This window comes from Magnolia sinica, chromosome 1 (assembly GCF_029962835.1).
Source record: "Magnolia sinica isolate HGM2019 chromosome 1, MsV1, whole genome shotgun sequence".
Taxonomy (NCBI): Eukaryota; Viridiplantae; Streptophyta; class Magnoliopsida; order Magnoliales; family Magnoliaceae; genus Magnolia; species Magnolia sinica.
The window spans coordinates 109,519,746-109,538,923 of NC_080573.1; the positions used below are offsets into that span (position 1 = coordinate 109,519,746).

Sequence of the window (19,178 nt, forward strand, 5' to 3'; positions counted from 1 at the left end):
AGCCCATGCCTTTCTCATGCAATCCATATTCTTACCCATGCTAGCCATCATTATTTCTTTCTTCTCTCCCAATTTTACCCCCCTCTCTTTTCATAATTCTTTATTTACCCAAAAAGCTCTGCCACAAAAACTCCCAAACCCCTCTTATTTCTCCTAAAAAATCGTCCTAGTAAATGAGAGTAAGAAGAAAAGAGAGGAGAGATTAGAGAGAGAGAAGTGATTAGGGAGAAAGAGAAGAGAAAGTGCTTGAGAGAGAGAGAGAGAGAGAGAGAGAGAGAGAGGGTTAAAGGAGTTTTAGGGAGGAACTTCACCATCCAAGCCGTCCGATCGATGATCTGGCCTGATTCGACCGTCCATGCACCATTGTGGGTGTAATGGAGGTAAACTCTCCATTTTTCCTTACTTTCTTTCATTTTTGATGGGCCCACAAGGGCGGGACCCACTTGGTGTATGTGATATTTGTGTGGAGGGCCCCATAACGGCAGAGGCCCATCCAATGGTCTGATCTCTCCCTTCATTCTTTCCTTCTTTCCTTTCTCTTTCTTTTCCTTGATGATTGTGGACCATTGTGGGGCCCATAAGTGGGCCACGCTGCGAGACAACATGCCCCGCACGCTATGACAGCGTGGATCACCTTGTGTGCCCCGCTGTGATATTTAATTGCCATTCAACATGTTGATTAGATCATGTAGATCCAGATGAAAAAAAATGTAAAGATCAAATTGATCTAAGACTTTTTGGGCCCATTATGAAATGGCAAAAATGATGGATGGATTGGATTGTCCAAAGCGGACAATATCATGTGCTATAGGGATGAGCCTTACAAGTGGTATCAGAGCCGAAGATGGCTCTACCCTCGGTGGGGGATATTGTGATGTCCCGTCACTGTGGTCACATGTGGGCCGGTGCACATGTGAGCGGGTCCTGAGGTGGCTAGCAGGCTATTATGCACACGGTGAAGGTGAAACTTTGTCCCACATCAGAAGCGTTGTCTGAAGTTGTGGTGGCTATAAGTTGGGTTCCTTCCTTAACAAGCATGACGCGTTTTAAATTTGTGAGTTTCGGTAAAGCGGACAATATCATGTGTTGTGGGGACGGGCCTTACAGGGAGGTCGGCTAAGCATTTGTGGGACAAAGTGGTGGAGAGGATTGAGAGGAGGCTAGTTAGTTGGCAATGTCGGTATATCTCCTATGGCGGAACACCCACTCTTATCAAAGTGGCTTTTTCAAACATGCCTCTATACTTCAAGTGTCCTAGATTTGTGCTGGAAAGGCTTGAAAAGCTGAAATGGAGTTTCTTTTGGAGAGAAAATGCGGAAGGCAAGAAATTCCACCTTTGATGGGTAGAGGTTTATGAGCCAATATTTTTTAGGGGGGGTGGGGGGGTTGGGTTGGTCTAAAGAACCAAGTTCTTTTGAGGAAATGGATATGGAAATTCGGAACCGAAGAAGGGCATCTTTGGAGGGAGATAGTAGCCAGTAAGTATGGCACTCATGAAGGAGGTTGGTGTCTTAAGAGATCATCCCTGTATCATGTGTCTAGCATATGGAAAGCTATAGTGTCAACAAAGCACCTGGTTCGTTGAAATGCTGCCTTTGACTTTGGGAATGGGAATCGAATCTGATTATGGGCAAATATTTGGTGTGGGGATAAACTGCTGTAGGAAGTTTTCCCTAGGATTACCGCTCTCGTTGCTGACTGCGATATCGTTGTATCTTGATGCTTCTCTATTTCTGGAGGTTTGATGGTGTGGTCTCCCTGTTGCTGCCGGAACGTCTTGGACATCGAGATGTCCGAGTATATCAATTTACTTGACTATCTCAAGCCTATCACTCTTGCTTTTCATCAAGATGCATGGTTATGGAACGCGCACCGGTCTGGGAAATTTTTTATTTGCTCCTTCTTCAAAACCATGGCAGAGCCAACCAGGGTTATCGTGCTGCTCCATCTGTTCCATCATTGGTTCTATAGTGCTCCTCCTCGCGTGACAGTTTTGTTTGGTTGGTTAGTTGTAAAAGAGTGTTGACTCTTAACAATCTTCAGCAAAGGCGCCTAGTCCTCCCAAATATTTGTTTGCTTTGTATGGTAGACGCGGAGTCTATTGATCACCTTTCTATCCATTGCTCCTTCACTTGCAAGGTGTGGAACTCGTTTTTGGCAGAAAATTAGGTCTCTTGGGTTATGCCAAAATCTGTGGATACGTTTCTATGGGTATGGCATGGCAGAAGGAAAGAAACGAGCGATGTTTTAAAAATGGTGTGACCTCGGTGGAAAGAGTGATAGGAGCAGTTAGTACTTTAGTGTCTAGTTGGGCTCCTTATGCCAAGGGAGCATTTAATGCTCCTCTTTCTGTTACTTTGGGTATTTAGTTTTGCGCTGTATTCTTTTCCTGCTTTTAGGTAGGTTTCTCAATAAACTTTTTTGCCTTTCAAAAAAAGAGAAAAAAAAGAGAGAAAAAAGAGGCTTTGGAAGCTTACTAATACAAAGAGGAAGGCCAAGGTATGACGATGGGAAGGAGCTGACCTCATAATCAAAAGCTAGCAAACCTTTCCACCTCCTCCTTTGACATATGGAGTCCTAACATCTCACGTTTTCAGAGGTTGATCTTCAAACCAGAAACTGCTTCAAAACAATTTAAAATCTTCCTTGTGTTCTTTGCTATCTCCTTTTCTACTTCGCAAAATAAGATAGTGTTGTTGACCAATTGCAGGTGGGAGATATGGATGCACGCGCTAGCCAACTCTTATCCGAAAGTGAGATCCATCTCCTACCCCTTTCAAGTGTACGGCTAAAGGCCTGAGAGCCTCAATAACTACAAGGAACAAGAAAGGGGAAGGGGAATCGCCCTGCCTTAAGCATCGTGAGGCCTTAAAAAAGCCTTTAGAGGATCCATTTACCATAATATAGAAGGACGCCGATTGAACATGCTCCCGCATCCACCTCCCCCATATCTTCCCCAAACCCATTTTGCCCATCATGTAGTCCAAAAAATCCTAGTTGATGCGATCATGGGCTTTTCCCAGATCAAGTTCATAAACAGCCATTTTCTTCCCTTCATGGCACTGAGAATCAATTCATTCATAGGCCATGAGGACACTATCCAAATTCTGCATCCTTTCAACAAATGGCCCTTGATTTGAAATTTGATCTTATCAAGAACCACTCTTACCCTTGATACAAGAATTTTCATCACAATCTTATACGGCTACCAAGCAAATTAATAGGCTTGAACTCTTTCCAATTATCTGACCTTCCACTTTTGGGATGATGACTATGAATGTGGCACCCAACTCCTTGGATAACTGACTCCTATGAAAGAATTCTGAAATAAAATTCACCAAGTCAACCTTATTAACTTCCCAAAACACCTTAAAAAAAGTGATTGGAAAACCATCAGGACTCGGGGCTTTATCTTCACCTTAAGAATCCACTACCTGCTTAATTTCTCCTTTTAAATTTGACATTTTTAGATTCAAAGCGTCCTCTTTGGTTGAGAGAAGTCTAGATTATCCAACCTAGGCTGCCTCCAACCGTCACTAAAAAGCAACCCCTTAAAGAATTGCACAATACTGTCACAATCCTGGCACTTTTCCTCCACACCTTGATTATCCACTATAAGATTTGTAATCCTGATGGTCCTCAATCTAGTATTCACAATGTCGTGAAAAAACCAGCTGTTTTTATTGCCTTCCTTAAACCAAACTGCCCTCGAACTTCGACGCTTCTTAATTTCTTCTTCTTTGAGATGATAAGAATACTCCATCAACAACTTATCTTTAGAGGACTTTTCCTTCGACAACATCCCTCAGTCTTCCTTCATATCCAAAGACCGAATATCATTTAAAATGTTGTCCGTCTTGGCTTTGCGATTACCCATGACCCCCTGTTTCCAAGTAAAAATCTTTTCTTTCAAAACTTTCTACTTCTGGGGAAGAACAAAATCAACAAACCCCAAAACTGACAAGATTCTCACCACTGTCTAACTAGATCCTTAAACCTCTTCATTGCTAGCCATAAGAATTCAAATCTAAAGTGTCTCGGACCCCAATTTTCCTCCTCTAGATCAAGAAGAATGGGATGATGATCAGAAGCAGGTTTGATAAGACAAACTTGATGCACCTTAGGATACTTTTAAATCTATTCAAGCAACAACAAAAACCTGTCAATATGGGACATGATGGCCTGCTCTTGCCCATTGGACCAAGTAAACTTAGTGCCACCTAATGGGATATCAACCAAACTGTTCGAAGAGATCTAGTTAGAGAAATACTTCATACTTTTTGTTACCCTGCCTCCATTTGACTTCTAATAAAAAAGTTGAGTTATGCTGAAGTTTCTGCCTGTACACCATGGGTGAGGCCATTTAGTTCGAACTGAGTTCAATTCCTCCCAGAGAGAGGATTGTCTTTCCGGCTGACACAGGCCATAGACCATAATTTTCAATATTGGTATTGTATCAGGCGGTACAACTGTATCGTATCTGTATTGGCCTGATATGATACTCAATATGGGACCATATTGGCCTAGCCTTAAAAGAAAAGGCATGTATTAGGCTATATCGGCTGATACGGGGCGTATAAACCCTAATACGGGTCTGATATAGGTCAATATGACTGTAAAGGCCCAATTTTTTTCTTCAAAATTTCACTCATGTTTTCTCTTCTTTTTTCATTTAAACCATGGAGGAAGTTTAGGAAGTCATTTTAGGCTATATCTAGACCTATTTTGGGATAAAAACAAATTGATTTGAGTGAGGTTCAATAAATCAAAGCGAAGTGGACCATTATGGGAAAAATTGGAAAGAAGGGTAAACCTTCACTTTCTTTTTGATCTTTTCGTCTTCTTTTTGTTGTATTTCAATGTCATGGGCCCTAATTCACCAAGTCATACCTGATTTGTGTTCAGTTAGGGCTCATATAGTTGACTTTCAACAAAAACTGACAAACAACATTCTTATCAAAGAATATCTGATACACCAGTATATGCATGTCCAAAATACAAAAAGATAGATTCTCGAATATGTCATTTTCTTCTCTCTCTCTCTCCCTCCCTCCCTAATATCTGATATGGGCCAATGTGGTCCTATACCGATACACAACGCCTGTATCATATCGTTTTTCGGCCAGGTTGATACGCTCATTGGTATTTGATACTGATATTCAGATCTATGCCATAACTCATGGATAGTTGAAAGAATCCATCTGAAACCGTAAGCCACTTACATAGGACCATGGACATTGAGAAAGACCTGCACTAGCAATCCTCCTGAGCCCGTATCCCATTGTTCCAAGCTACTATGATGCCTCCAGCAACACCAACTGCATTCAGTGAAACCCAATCCTTTTTTTTTCTTAAATTTTTTTTTTTTTTAAATTTTTAATCCCTCAAATGGAATTCATCATTGAAATATCAATTAATTGAAGCTTAGATTCTTGCATAGAGATCAACTGAACTTTGGTTTTATGACATATGTCCTTGATCTTGAGCCCTTTCTCCTGATTTCCTAACCCTTTCATGTTCCAACTTCCAACTGAGCACCTTCATTGGGACACCAATCTCCCCTCTCTTCCTAGCTGCATAGTACTAACTCTCGATCTAGAATCCTAATTGATTGAAGACTCTAGGCTCATTAATTCCCTCCAGCCTCTTGGCGATCATCTCGGTTTCTTCTGTGATTCAAGATGCGGCTTTTGGGTAGCCGATTCCTTCACAAACCTAAGCTGAGCAATGACATCTTCGTTGCATTCCTAAATCTTACCACACAGATCTCTAGGAGAAAGGGTAAGATGTCATTATATCTTACCACTCCTATCATTTTTCCAATTGGGCCAATCGCTTCCTTTATACCACACAAGATCATTGGGAAAAAGGGAAGAAAAGTGGGAATCCCCCTTCCTTCGTTGATCGAGGCCTCACCAGCAAAGGAGGAGAGGTTGGAGGACACCCATCGTCTATTGAAATTTCTCTTGATAAAATACTTGAATCGGTTCAATGTCTAGCAAATCCAAGGGAGAAGGCTCGCGAAAATTGATCTCTTGAAGCAAATGTTCCTCTCCTCCCAACTTGATCTCCAACTCTTGATTAACTTCTATGTGCCCATCAAACGAGGAAGAATCAATAAAAGACTCAAAGGGAGAGAAAATCACCATAGACCCTGACTTAGCACAACTCCTTTCTCTTCTCGGCTCTGAGGAAGAAGCTTCATAGGCATTTATCTCTGGCTTTAGCCTCAACTGAGCTTTCCTGAAAATTAGCGAATAGAGGCTGGGAAGCGTGCAAGCCTCTCTTCTACTTGAAATAAAAAGAGGAAATCTCACACGGGAGAATGATCATGACTCACCATATGGGTCACACATGTTAATAAGATTGTATGAGTCGGGGCGAATTGAGAGTCTTCAAAGTTGCTAGTGGCCCACCGTTGCCACATCTTCTTCTCATTGGGGGACAACAAGCGTTTGTTTAGGGCGAACTGCTCTTTGGAGGACATGTGTTGACCCCTCCCTCATCTCCATGACACCTGCCACCCATACCCTCCATCTGAACACCCATTTCTCTAGCATCGAAAATAGATAAGGCCCGAACCTCCCAATGCCAGCTATCGCTCGAGCCTCAGGGTGCTCTCTCTCTCTCTCTCTCTCTCTCTCTCTCTCTCTCTCTCTCAGCTTCAGAGCTGCTCTGACTCGAAGTCATCATAGCACCTGCAGCGTTGATAGCCGATTGGCGTCCATGTGCCGACTTCTCCCATAATCCATGCGACATCTCGAGCATTGGAACCTCTCGATTCATGCTAGCTGTCACCTCACCTTTAGCCTAGGAGATTCACGTGTTCTGAATCTCAGGGTTCACTCCCCTAAAGCTCCTTGCGTCAGGCCACCCTGGTGTATTGTCATCATGTCGCCTGCCGTGCTGACAGCTACTTGACATCCTTGTGTGGTCTTCTCCCCCGCCATCATTACAATATTCAACATTAGGCCATGCATCACCTCCAACATAGCCAGATAGCCACGTACCCCTTGCCATTCACCCATCCGCTGACAGGTGGGAATTCCAGCATCTGGTGCTCCATCGGACTATCTAATCGGTGATCCATCCTCTTCGATCTCCTTGGTTTTGCACTCCCCTATTGAGGACCATCACCCTTGAGCTTCCAAACTTCCCCCCACCTTCTTAGCATCCCCTCCCCCACCTCTCTTTTAACCCTAATGGGAAGTCGACTATCTCAAACTGCAATTGGAATAGTCGAAGGATCCTTCACCTCTCTCTTTTCTTACGGACGCAAAGCCAAACAACACTAACCTCCTCCCCCTTTTCACTCTTTATATCAATGGCAATCACTTCTCCTAGGCAAGATCCTTGGGCTAGAAAAGTATCTTTGAACCAGATCTCCATTGCGATATCCTAGAGCAAAAATAGACATCAATGGAACTGAAAATGGAGAACTCTTCCCACTTGCAAATTGATAACATTGGGCCATCTTTGAAGAGGACTCTCGCCATCACCACTCTATCCTGATTGGCTTCTGGCCTTAGAGAAATCCAAACCTCATTCTCCCCAAGAGGTTCCAATGCATAGTCCTCATTTCTTAGCTCGCAGCAGGCCTCCAACCAAGTCAAAATTGCCTCCAAAGTAATTCCTGGTCTCGAATGAGCTACTAAGGATGTCTGTAAAACTCCCAAGGAGTTCTCGATGACTAGGGCATTGACCTTCACCATCGGTCTTGAAGCCAAAAACTCCTTTCAAACTCATATGCTCTCGCCCAATGGAAAGTCATCTCACTCCCTCGAAACATCCCTCTTCCTAGTACCCTAGTAGAGACCTCAGCCTTGCTAGCAACCATAGATCTAAATCTTTGTCCCTTCCTCAACTTTCCTAGCTTTTCTCTCCTCTTGGACACCTTCGCATCAACTCTTGATATCTGTGTTGCCTCCCTCCTTCCATATCTGGTCTTCTTCCAATCCTCAGAAGGTATTATGTTAACCACCTCTGATCTATATGTTGCCTTTTGAATCGATAGTTTTCTACCCCCAAAACCCTTGCCATGCAGAACTACCTCATATTTTGATGTCTCCTCCACTGATTCCATCCTAACAAAAGCAAATCCCCTCAGCCTCGAAGATTTTTGGTCTCTTGGGATGATTACCTCTTTAACCACCCTTGTCGCCTGGAAAACCTTGGAGAATTTTTTAGCATTCCAATCTTCCAGGAAATTCTCCATGGAGGCTTGCACATAATGACTAACCTTGTTTATTTTCGACCACATCTGCTTAGCCCTGTGCAACGAAAGATCAGTCAGCCCCCACTGATCCACAAACACACTGAATCGTCAAATATGGGAGGTTATACTCAACCCTCCCAACTTCCCGTGCCCAAATCTTATTACATTGAAATCCTCATAGAGTCTAGACACCGCGGTGCATCCCATTGCCTTTTGACTCTCTCAAGCTCCTAGAATTCTGGCCGCAATCCTGGGTCATTAGGATCATGCACGGAGGATAATAATTGAGGGGGGCTCTCCCAGACATGGCTTGGAACAGGATCAGAAAGGGCAGAGCGGAATTTTCCTCTTTGCATCGATGAACTCTCAAGGGACAATGAGTATGTTGCCTTGAGATTGTAGACTACCTTTCGTGAAAACACATCACTTCTAGACGCCAGTTGTTTGCTTAAGGCCCTTACCTCATGACACTTGTCTAAATTTATCGTCACATTGATCGACTTAGCAAGACCCAATCACTTGGAGTGACACTTGTCTACTTCCTACTGCAGAGAGGACATCTCATTGACCTGGAAGTTGTATCTCATTTGTCACTGAGAGCGAATGAAGTCCAGAGACTACATCCATGAGTGAGCCCCAACACAGGGACTCCACCTTGGGTCCACATCTGCACCACGTTGTGCTACCTAAGTAGGAGACATAATGCCCCTACCATCAACTTTTGAAACAGATTGCGATCGCCGATGAACATCCACCTTCCTTGGACCGGGAGCTCAAAACATTACTCGAAAGAGGGAAATACCTGTCGGAAGAGAGGCATTGCCTACTCTAAGCTTCAGATAGATCAGGTGGTCAACTTCAATTAGCAATATTGGTTCCAAGGAAGAGGAACTTGGAAGGAAAGGCCCTGATCTCAACCTTCACAACCCCACCCATCATCACATCCAAATCAAGTAGAACCCTGATTCTTGCAAACATCAATGGATTTATCTACCGTCATCTTATTTAATTCAACCACTTTGCCACGATCGGAGCCCAGGATACCAAATGGGCGAATCAAAGTCCCCCTATTTATCATCACTTTGGAAGGGAACTACATGTCCACCTTCACCAAAGACATGACTTGATGTAGGGTTTTATCTGAGAAGAAAGCCGCAATCTCTTCCCTAGAATTGAAGGAGAGGAGGAAGCTATCTGATGATAGTCTAGAGACTGAGATCTTTAAAGCTCTGAATGGGGATCATGTGGGTCGCTCCAATACATAGTTTTATCCACGAATTGATTGTGATTTATATATAAAATGTGATATTATTATTGTTATAGGTCCCACATGCATAATATTATATACAAGCTGTTGCATTAATCAAAGTATAAATCTTTACATTCTCCTCTTGTTAATCCGTCTTGATGTGTAGCCTCTTTCTTGTTTTGGTACATGATAGGTGTGGTCCAATTCTTTTTGTTTGGACCTGCCCGAATGGCTGTAAATCCTGTCAATTCAATAAAATGCTGGTGGAATATGTCCACCGTTCAGATATATATATATATATATATATAAAACTCTACACTAGGAGTATAGAATCATAATTTCGGATGGGTAAAGATGGTGATCCAGATTGCAAATGACCCATAATCCAGATAATTCGATTCATAATGGAAAACATGTGTGTGCGTGGGTGGTGGGGGGTGTTAACATTGGTTACAATCGCGCCAATCTTGGATGAATGCCATTAGCAAAGCCGTTTGGCTTCAGCTCCTTATCCATCTCCAACGTCAACTTTCAGACCTCCTGTCCATTAAATTCTCTTTCAAGCTACACTGCTAACTCCCAAGATGGCCTTTTAAAATGCTGACAATCTAATCTCAGTCCCGTAATTTTCTCTTTAGTGCAAAGATGTCCATAAAATATGACAATCACCTGTCTAATATGAACAGCATTTTCAACCAATATGCCTTGGTTGAACAATTCGTTCTTCGTCTCTTGTTTGTTATCTTTTGAAAGAAAGATGTGTTTTTCTCTCCTTTCTCAAGCCATATCATCCTATAGTTCTGCTCCATGCTGATTCCTTCCTCCTTAACAACCTTGATATTCAAACTTGAGAGTCTCCTTCTCCATTCTCCTCTGACAATGCTGGCTTATCTCCTCTTCCCTGTAAATGTCAACGCAGTTAAAGATTCGCTCTTTCTTCAGATCATCTGCACTGAGTTTTCTCTACTCCACTCCTTTGGCTTCAACTAGAGTAATTGCAACTTCTGCACTATTCTAAAGCCCACATATCTGTCTACGCTGAAGTCATTCCTCCAATTGATGAACTGAAACAAACCAAATTGCTCCAACCACTAGTTCTTAAGCCTAAACAGAATTGGGCTTGGAGAGAGAGCATCACCTTTTACTGAGCCTGCCATTGCTAGACACGTGTGGACTTTCCTTGTGAACCGCTGGTAAAATTTTGGCAATATGGGTCCTTGCATCAATGTTTTGTGTCATCAACAATCGGCTGATATATCAGCAAATATTATCAGTGTTTCATGTATCCAATACAATAAACAGGGGTAATTGTAAAATTCAGCTGTGTCACACAATATATTGATGATATTGTGCGATATATCATGATAATGTCAATATATCACAATGTATTAGATCTCCTATATAATGTTCCCTTGTATAATTGATAATGATAGGTGTGATATGTATCAGCAATACAAGGGCAGTGCACCTCCTTGTGAAAATTCCAAAAATAGTTCATAAAAATAAAATAAAAAATAAGGTGTGATATGTATTGGCAATACTAGTGTTTTCAGTATCGATGATATTGGCCAATACAACCCACGATATATCTTGTTTCCCACTTGTGTGATACGAAACACACAACTAGTGGGATATAACCCACACGTTTGATCTGGTGAGCATTTTCAATTTTCGATCTTTTTTTTTTTTGTCCGTAAATCATGTTAAATTAGTGTCAAATTGTTACTATTGGGAGCTATGATTTTGAGATTTGGAGGAGATGGGCCAAGTTGTGGAAAATTGATTTTTTCTTTTTTCCAATTTCTCGCAAATCGATTGCAATCTTTGTGTCCAAACATAAAATCAAACATGTATGTAAGCTGATTTAGTTATTCTTCTTTTGCTTTTGAATGTATTGCTTGTGTTTCCACATGTCTTCTTACATTTATAAATTATATGAATAGACTTGGAACATACTTGCATCAATTCAATTAGACAATGCATAGATTACGACCCCATAGAAAGAAAACATATTATGTGTGCTTGTTTTTTTGTATTGTTTGATTTATAAGTGTGCATTGATGTCTTTTTTAACAATCACTGAAGCTTAATTGAAAAATTCGACCAATTCCCAATGCTTCCCCATGTTTCCAACAACAGTGATACATTACACGATACAACCGGTATATACCATGCGATAACCGATATGTATCCATATCCCAAGGGTGTGATACTTTACATGATACCGATATTTCAAACACTGGGCAATACAAGGGCAGTGCATCTCCTTGCGAAAATTCCACAAAAAAGTTCATCAAAAATAAAAATAAAAATCCATTTTTTCCAATTTTTTTAGGGGAATCTGTTTGTAACTGGATTTTGGCAACTCCTTTTGAGTCGTTTCAAAAGAAAATAAGTTTGGGTGGAGAAATCGTGATCGAAGAGCGTAATCAGGCTGAAACCCATTCATTAATTATTTAATTTTGGGTGTTGTTACTTGTTTCTTTTATTTAGATTTGGTATAAGCAAGTCATTAATCTATGATTATGCATGTTTTGCATGCAAAATCATAGATTTTTTGCTCTAATTTTTTAATTTGAGGAAAATGGAAGAATTTGGGGAAAACCTGAAAATCTTTCGTTTTCACCGATTTAAATTGCAAGTAGGGTGTCAAAAAATCATATGACACTACTTGTATTTTATTTATCTTTTAAAAAAATCAGTGATCAACTAGAATTGCCTTGATCTATGTGTCTATTTATGAGTGTAGGCTAATCTGCATATCAATAACTCTTTTGTTTTTTGAAAATAAAATTGTTTTCTTTTTTTTTAAATAATAAAAAAAATATTTTAAAATTATTTTTAAAGAAAATGTACTATAGTACAGTTTTGGTGTAATTAATTGATGTAGTTCTGTCAGACACTCTTTTGTAATATATGATTTATGAATTATATGAACCCATTTTAGGTAGCATTGCATTACTTCTGTCAGACGACACATAGTTTAGTGCTTTTTAAGAAGGAAACTTATTGTGCATGCTTTTTTTTTTTTTTTTAATGTTTTGAGTTCTAAGCATGTAATCATGTCTCTTTTAACATCTCCTGAAGTTTAATTGAAAAATTCCATCATTTTCCCAATGTTTTCCAAAATTTCCCTCAGACAGCTACGCATTCCCTGATACATGCAATATTTTCCATGCAATACCAATATGTATCTGTATTCCAAGGGTGTGATACATGCATTAATACTGATACCGAAAACATTGCACGCACCCATTTTTTTTTGACGTTGGATCGCCTGTCAATGTCAGCCGCTGCCTTTCCTCTCCACTCCCAGGTTATCCAACCTGACCCTATCTGTCCCAAATAATTTGATCCCTGCAGGGACTGCTGATATGTTCTTTTCCTTGACATGTGATCATCTACCTGTTTACTCTTCTTTTTCTTAATCCTTTTCTTTTCTTCTCATTCTCCTTCCTTTTCTTCTCATTCTTGTTCTTGTTCTTGACTGGGTTGGCTAGGAACTCTTTTCTAGGTGCATTTTTATGAGTTTGAATTTGGAGTTCACTCTCCCTTGTTGTTGAGGTTTTCTCGCAAGGCTTTCTGTCTTTTGTGATCATTTTTCTTTCTCCCCCTCTTCCATATTTCTAACATTTACATGTCACACATGTCTAAGATGATTGGAACCATTCATTTGGGCTGCTGCCATGCAGACATGCCCCTGAAGATCACAACTATCAACCTAGTCGTTCTATAAGAGCCTAAGAGGTATGCAAATGCATGGTAAAATATGAGCCAAAAAAACTAAAAAGGAATAAGAAGAAGAAACATTGTCCAATTTGAGCAGACAAAATTTCATGGATTGGAAAGCAAGGATCATCCAATCACAACATTTTTTAGAGCCATGGTTCATTTATGCGGATTGGAAGCTCTCAATGTTTCAATCATCCTAGACACGTGCCTCTTGTACAGTGAAGATCGTAGGGAGGGAGAGTAACATACTCACTTATGGTGAGGAGCCTTGCCGGGGGTTTCCTGTTTCTTTTTGCTAAACCTATTCCTGATTTTTTTCTCCTGGGGCATAAATTCATAGGCGGTGAGGATGTCAACTCCTGCAAGGAAAAGGCTGATGAGGGATTTTAAGAGGATACAACATGACCCTCCTGCAGGTATTAGTGGTGCTCCCCAAGACAACAACATCATGCTCTGGAATGCTGTCATATTTGGGTAAGTTAGGAATGATAATTTTGTTTTCGTGAAATTTCTTTTACATCATGCTTTTGGTCCTATTAATTTGGACATCTTAAGTGTCTTGGAGCAGCTTTCGATCTTGCTGAAATCTTTTTGTTTTGGGGTTTGAATTGCAGCCCTGATGACACTCCTTGGGATGGAGGTGAGTCAATTTTTGTGTTTAGGCTTTGATTCAGAAAGGGTATAAATCCTGTATCAGATTGGCTTGTTTCATCTTATTGTGGTTCTTAAACTTGTCATGTTCTATTTGGTGAATTTGATTTTGTTGCTTGTATTCATCGGACTTAGGTTTTAGTTCCATAACTTTCCAACGCAACCATTAACCATATTCTAATTCTGCTACCTTGCTGTGAACTTGAAATTATTATTAGGTTGCATAATCTAATGGCCTGTTTTGGGCGGCTGCCAAACTGTGAGTGTAACGGCAATGTTTTTGCGCTCCCCCCCAAAAAAAAAAAAGAAGAAAAAAAGAAAAAAGAAAAAAGGTAATTTGGCTGCGAAATCCCTGGGAGAACTTACACCTTTATTTCTGCCCCCAGTTGGCCAATTCATGAGCTAGAGAATCTTCAAAAAATAAAAAATAAAAAATCACGGTTGATAGAAATCTCAAGTCTGATTTGCATCTTATGCTGCCACGCATGGATTGATGCTGATGAAGCCACTTCTTTGGAGAGAAGGCGGCTGCATAAACCTTTCGTATCTATAACTACAAGATTAGCTATTGCGTGCATGATATCCTTTGGCTACAGTCTCTACCTACTCAATCTCCACCATTTAATGTGAGAGATGATGCAACCATATACTCATTCCTTAATTCTGTAGGTGGACCGGACATGCCAAAAATTATAATAGGCATAGTGCTTACATAAAAGAAATTATTATTGATGGTCTATTCAGCGTTAACATGCCAAGAATGCCCTTGTATACATCAAGAACACCCTTGGATATGTCATTTAGATGTAAAACTGGAGGGTGGAATGGAATAATTGATTGTTATGGTGTAATATATCAATTTTAAATACTTGATACTTATTTGAGTATCATCTCGGATTGAGCTTGTGAAAGAAGTCATATCTCATCTTGACTAGAGATGACCTTGTATGTTGTAGCTTATGAACAATAGGTTGTAAGCACATGGCTTGACATATATTTAATCCTATGTTGCGCATGCGTGCATGCACGCACATATGTCTGTGCACATCATTTTACCAATGATTTATTTTATTCACATCTCAACATTAAAATGTTGTTGAGATGTAAATAAAATAAATCATTTGTAAAAAAATGTGCACAAACATGCACATGCATGCAGGTGTGCACACATAAGCAGGCAACATAGGATTACAGACTCGTTGATTGTAATCAACCTACATAATAGACTATTAGATAGTGCTTGATTATAATCAACCTATGTAATATTCTATTGCATTGCACCTGTGGGAGTTTTATGCTCTCATTGCTGGTCCCCAACCCGCATAAAGGAGGGTTGCATCAGGTTGGCAGCCGGCGTCAAACTTATGCCATAATTGTTAACATGAATGCAAACAATATTACATTCCACACCGTTGATAGAGTGGAATGGCAGAAATGTATTCATGTAGCCGACCCCGATTAGTTGGGATAAGGCTTAGATGATGATGATGGCATCTCAACAATAAAATACATTTACATCTCTCAACATCTCTTTTGGGTGCTCCAGGTACATTTAAGTTGACACTTCAGTTTATGGAGGATTATCCAAATAAGCCACCAACAGTTCGATTCGTTTCTCGGATGTTCCATCCAAATAGTAAGTTGGTATCAAGAAAAGTTTTACAATGATATGTTTGCCTTTCACTTGCTCAAGTAGTTAGGAGGCTAGGAGCCGTAGGGGCCTCACTTTATACATTTGTAGAGAATATTGTGAATAATATCAATAGTCACTTGGCTTTATTCCTAGTGTGGGAATTTTCTCGTTCTTCTTCTCGTCTTTGTTGTTGTTTTTTTTTTTTTTTCCTTATTCACATGATAATGGAGGACATGGGTATTTCAGATATGTGCATTTCAATATTCATCATATTTGCACTTATTTTAAGGTTGAAAAGAATATTTTCACTTTTTATAATCAAATATTATATTATTCACACATATAGATCTGCATTTATATCTGCAATTTCAGTAGCACCATTTGCACTTTTTTGGATCTCAAAACATGGATTTCCTGTGCATTTTGTGGAAAATCAGAGCTTTTAATTTTCATCATGCGTCAAACTGGACATTGCAGATTACAAGGAGCTTTTCGATTTAGAATGGATTACAGTAGTGGTTCAAGGAACTTGATAGCTTGAGAGAGGGAGGGAAGGGTTATGTATCATTACTGGGAACATGATAGCATTCACTAACAAAGGAATAGCAGCTATACCCCCATACTTACATTTTAACATGATCTGTGTGTGCATCTGAATCTACATTTTCACATGCTGTGTATGTGGGCGCACGCATGCATGGGTGGGTGAGGGTGCGTCACATTGGGTGCAGGCTGGGTGCGCATCCATGCATGCATGTGTGGATAGAATCAAAACATGTATTGCATGCTTTCTTAAACATGATGCATCATTATTTCCTTAACAAACAAGGCCTTTAAGACAGGGTCATAGGCAACAAGGTTAACTGCATGATGAGACACCTATGGGAGCACATGGAGATACCATCCTACAATTTATACAGAAAACAAATCATATCATGGATATGAATATTTTGGGATCAATTTTATTTGAATCATTTGATGCAAATGATGGTGAGTGGCCCAGAGAATCAATCAGCAAGCTGAAGCTCGTAATAATAGAGATAATGTCTCATGTTGGAATGATGGTGGGTGAAGTCGTGGTTTTTCTAAATATGTCTGACCTGCTCATGAAAGATTGGATTGCTAGCAATAGTGTTCTGATTATCACAATAGAGTAGGGCTGGACAGGGACTCCCATGGCAATGAGAAAATAATGGAGCCAAACCACATCTGAAGCTGCAATTGGCATTGATCTATACTCAGCCTTGGGGTTGGATTATGAATCTGTATCTCCCACGTGGCTCTCTCTTCTAGGAGGGAGTCACCTAGAAGTACAAGTCTATAGTAGCAGCTGTCAGTGCCATCCCCAGCCTTCATTTCGTGGAAATGTGATTATGTGGTCACCTCCTTGCTGAAGGAATATTTCTGATGAGGAAATTGAAGACATCGTCACACCCAACGTTTGGGTTTTTGGTATCTCTACCAGTTTCGCTGCCAGAGATAAAGAGACAATATCGTTATCGCCGATAACCAGAAATGCGTGGAAAACAAGGAGTTAACATGGGAAAACGGCGGAATTTTTCGGTGAAACTTTAGGACATGCCTAAATACACATATTTGCATATTTAGGAATAAAAAAATTACAAAAAGAATGCATTATGTGATAAGTTCTCATTTATTGGGGCCCAAAAAAGCATGCACCGCTATAAGAAATCACTCCAATAGTGATGATTGGAATGATTTTAAATGGACTACCATAGGAAACAATGGTGATTAACCATTAAAAACTTCTGGTGGTCCACATAAGTTTTAGATCAAGCTGATATTTGTTTTTTACCTTCATCCAGGTATGTGACACCTTATCAACGGGTTGGATGGTCAACAAAACATTGCGGTGGACCTTTGGAAGTTTTTAATGGTAGGCGTTCAGTGATAATTGAGTTTTCACTCCATCCATGTCTGTGTGACTTAATCAAGAGGTTGGATGGAAAATAAACATTATAGTGGGCCCTATGAAGTTTTTAATGGTGGGCATTTAATCATCACTGTTTCCTTTGGTGTGGTCCACTTGAGATGCAAATCTGCCTCATTTTTGGGCTAATGCTCTAAAATTATCTAGCAAAATAGATAGAAGGAGTTGATAAAACACATTGCATCGTGATGGGCCAACAAAACACCAACCGAAATTGTCTGGCAAGTCACACGCACGCCCGTGACTTCCTCGGTCATCCCTTTAAAAACGGAGGGTTTTATTTTCTGGAGAGTTTAGCCGTAAAAGAGGTTTTTTTTACGAGGAGTTTGAAAACCTTAGATGTGACCCAAATCAACGAGAAATCCACCCAAAATCCCTAGTTAATCTCCGAAATCATGTCTCTTGCGAGATACATCTACCAATCGAAAAAAGAAAGGGAAGATTTGAGGTTTTTGTTACCTCTATGGCTCTATCGAAGATCGGCGTTGTCTATCGATGCCAATAAGATTGCGTTCTTTTGATCAGCTAACAGGTATGAAAATCACTCTCAGATATTAAAAAAGAAAAAAGAAAAAAAACGAAATGAAAGCTCCCCCCATTTTTTAAAATGTATTTACACAATTTTAGCGACACCGAAATTCAAAGACAACTCCGTTCTTTTATCGTAAAAAAGGGTAATTGGGCTACTTGTTAGGTAGCTACAATCGATATTGTCGACAATAACCCCAAATTATCGAGATATCGAAAATATCGTCGACATTTCGCCAATATTTGGTAGAGAAATGTATATTTGTCGCTCGGTGTTGCTAGTGCAGCGACACCGATATTATCGGCGATAATATCGACAATTCGTCGACAATGGGAACATTGGTTACACTTCTTGATAGAATCCTCCTATATGATCCATTGGTGGGGGAGAAGAATAGAATGGTGTGGTGAAAGGATAGCTTGTGTCGATTCTCAGTTCATTCATTCTATGAGATGCTTCACTCTTTGGTGGAGGATGGCACTATGGGGCTACACAGTAAGCGGCGGCATTCGCGTGGCTAGTTGGGAGGAAGAGGTTTTTGAACATAGACAACCTTCATAAAAGAGTAATGGTAATCCCCAATGTTTGTGTTATGTGCATAGGAGATGCAAGATGCCGAATCAGTGGATCACCTGTTTTTTCATTGTCCACTTGCTCACATGGTTTGGCCTAGTCTTCTCAATATCTTTAGTATGTTGTGGGTGATGCCGGACTGAACAACGAGCTTGTTTATGTTGCTGCATGGGGTGAGCCTTGAGAAGCGAGAGAGGGTTGAATGGAAATTAGCGATGTTGGCCGGTCTTTGGAACCTGAGGGGAAGAAATGGGTGATGCATAAAAAATATGAGTAATTTAGAGATTGAGGTTCTTTGTAGGGCAAGTTTTCTTGAAGGCCTGTTTGGTTAACCATTTACCAAAGTAAATGATGGTAAATGGGTAATAATTATTTACCCTTTTAAATTCATATAAGCTGGTTAGATGACGGTGATCAGTGCACTAAAATCGATGAGAGAAAAACCAGACACTAAAATTTGTGGGGCCCACTGTAATGTATGTGTCTTATCCACACCCTCCATTCATTTTATCAGCTCATTTAAGGGCATGAGCCTAAAAATGAGGCAAATATGAAGTGCATGTGGGCCACATCACAAACTACACTGGAAATCAAACACCTACCGTTGGAAACTTTTTGAGGGCCACAAAAGTTTTGGATCAAGCT

At 40.3% G+C, this 19,178-nt stretch overlaps 1 protein-coding gene across 3 annotated transcripts in view; it reads left to right on the forward strand.

Moving 5' to 3' along the window:
* LOC131253664 (ubiquitin-conjugating enzyme E2 2-like) overlaps nt 1-19,178 on the forward strand; it is a 38,639-nt gene that overhangs the window by 6,649 nt on the left and 12,812 nt on the right. Inside the window, exons 2-5 of one of the 3 annotated variants that reach the window (XM_058254766.1) lie at nt 2,711-2,753; nt 13,537-13,670; nt 13,811-13,836; nt 15,394-15,483. In XM_058254766.1, the coding sequence (XP_058110749.1) occupies nt 2,724-2,753; nt 13,537-13,670; nt 13,811-13,836; nt 15,394-15,483 (280 nt within the window). In that variant the 5' untranslated portion in view covers nt 2,711-2,723. The remainder of the gene's footprint in view (nt 1-2,710; nt 2,754-13,536; nt 13,671-13,810; nt 13,837-15,393; nt 15,484-19,178) is intronic. The other 2 variants (XM_058254784.1, XM_058254775.1) reach the window with 2 other exon arrangements.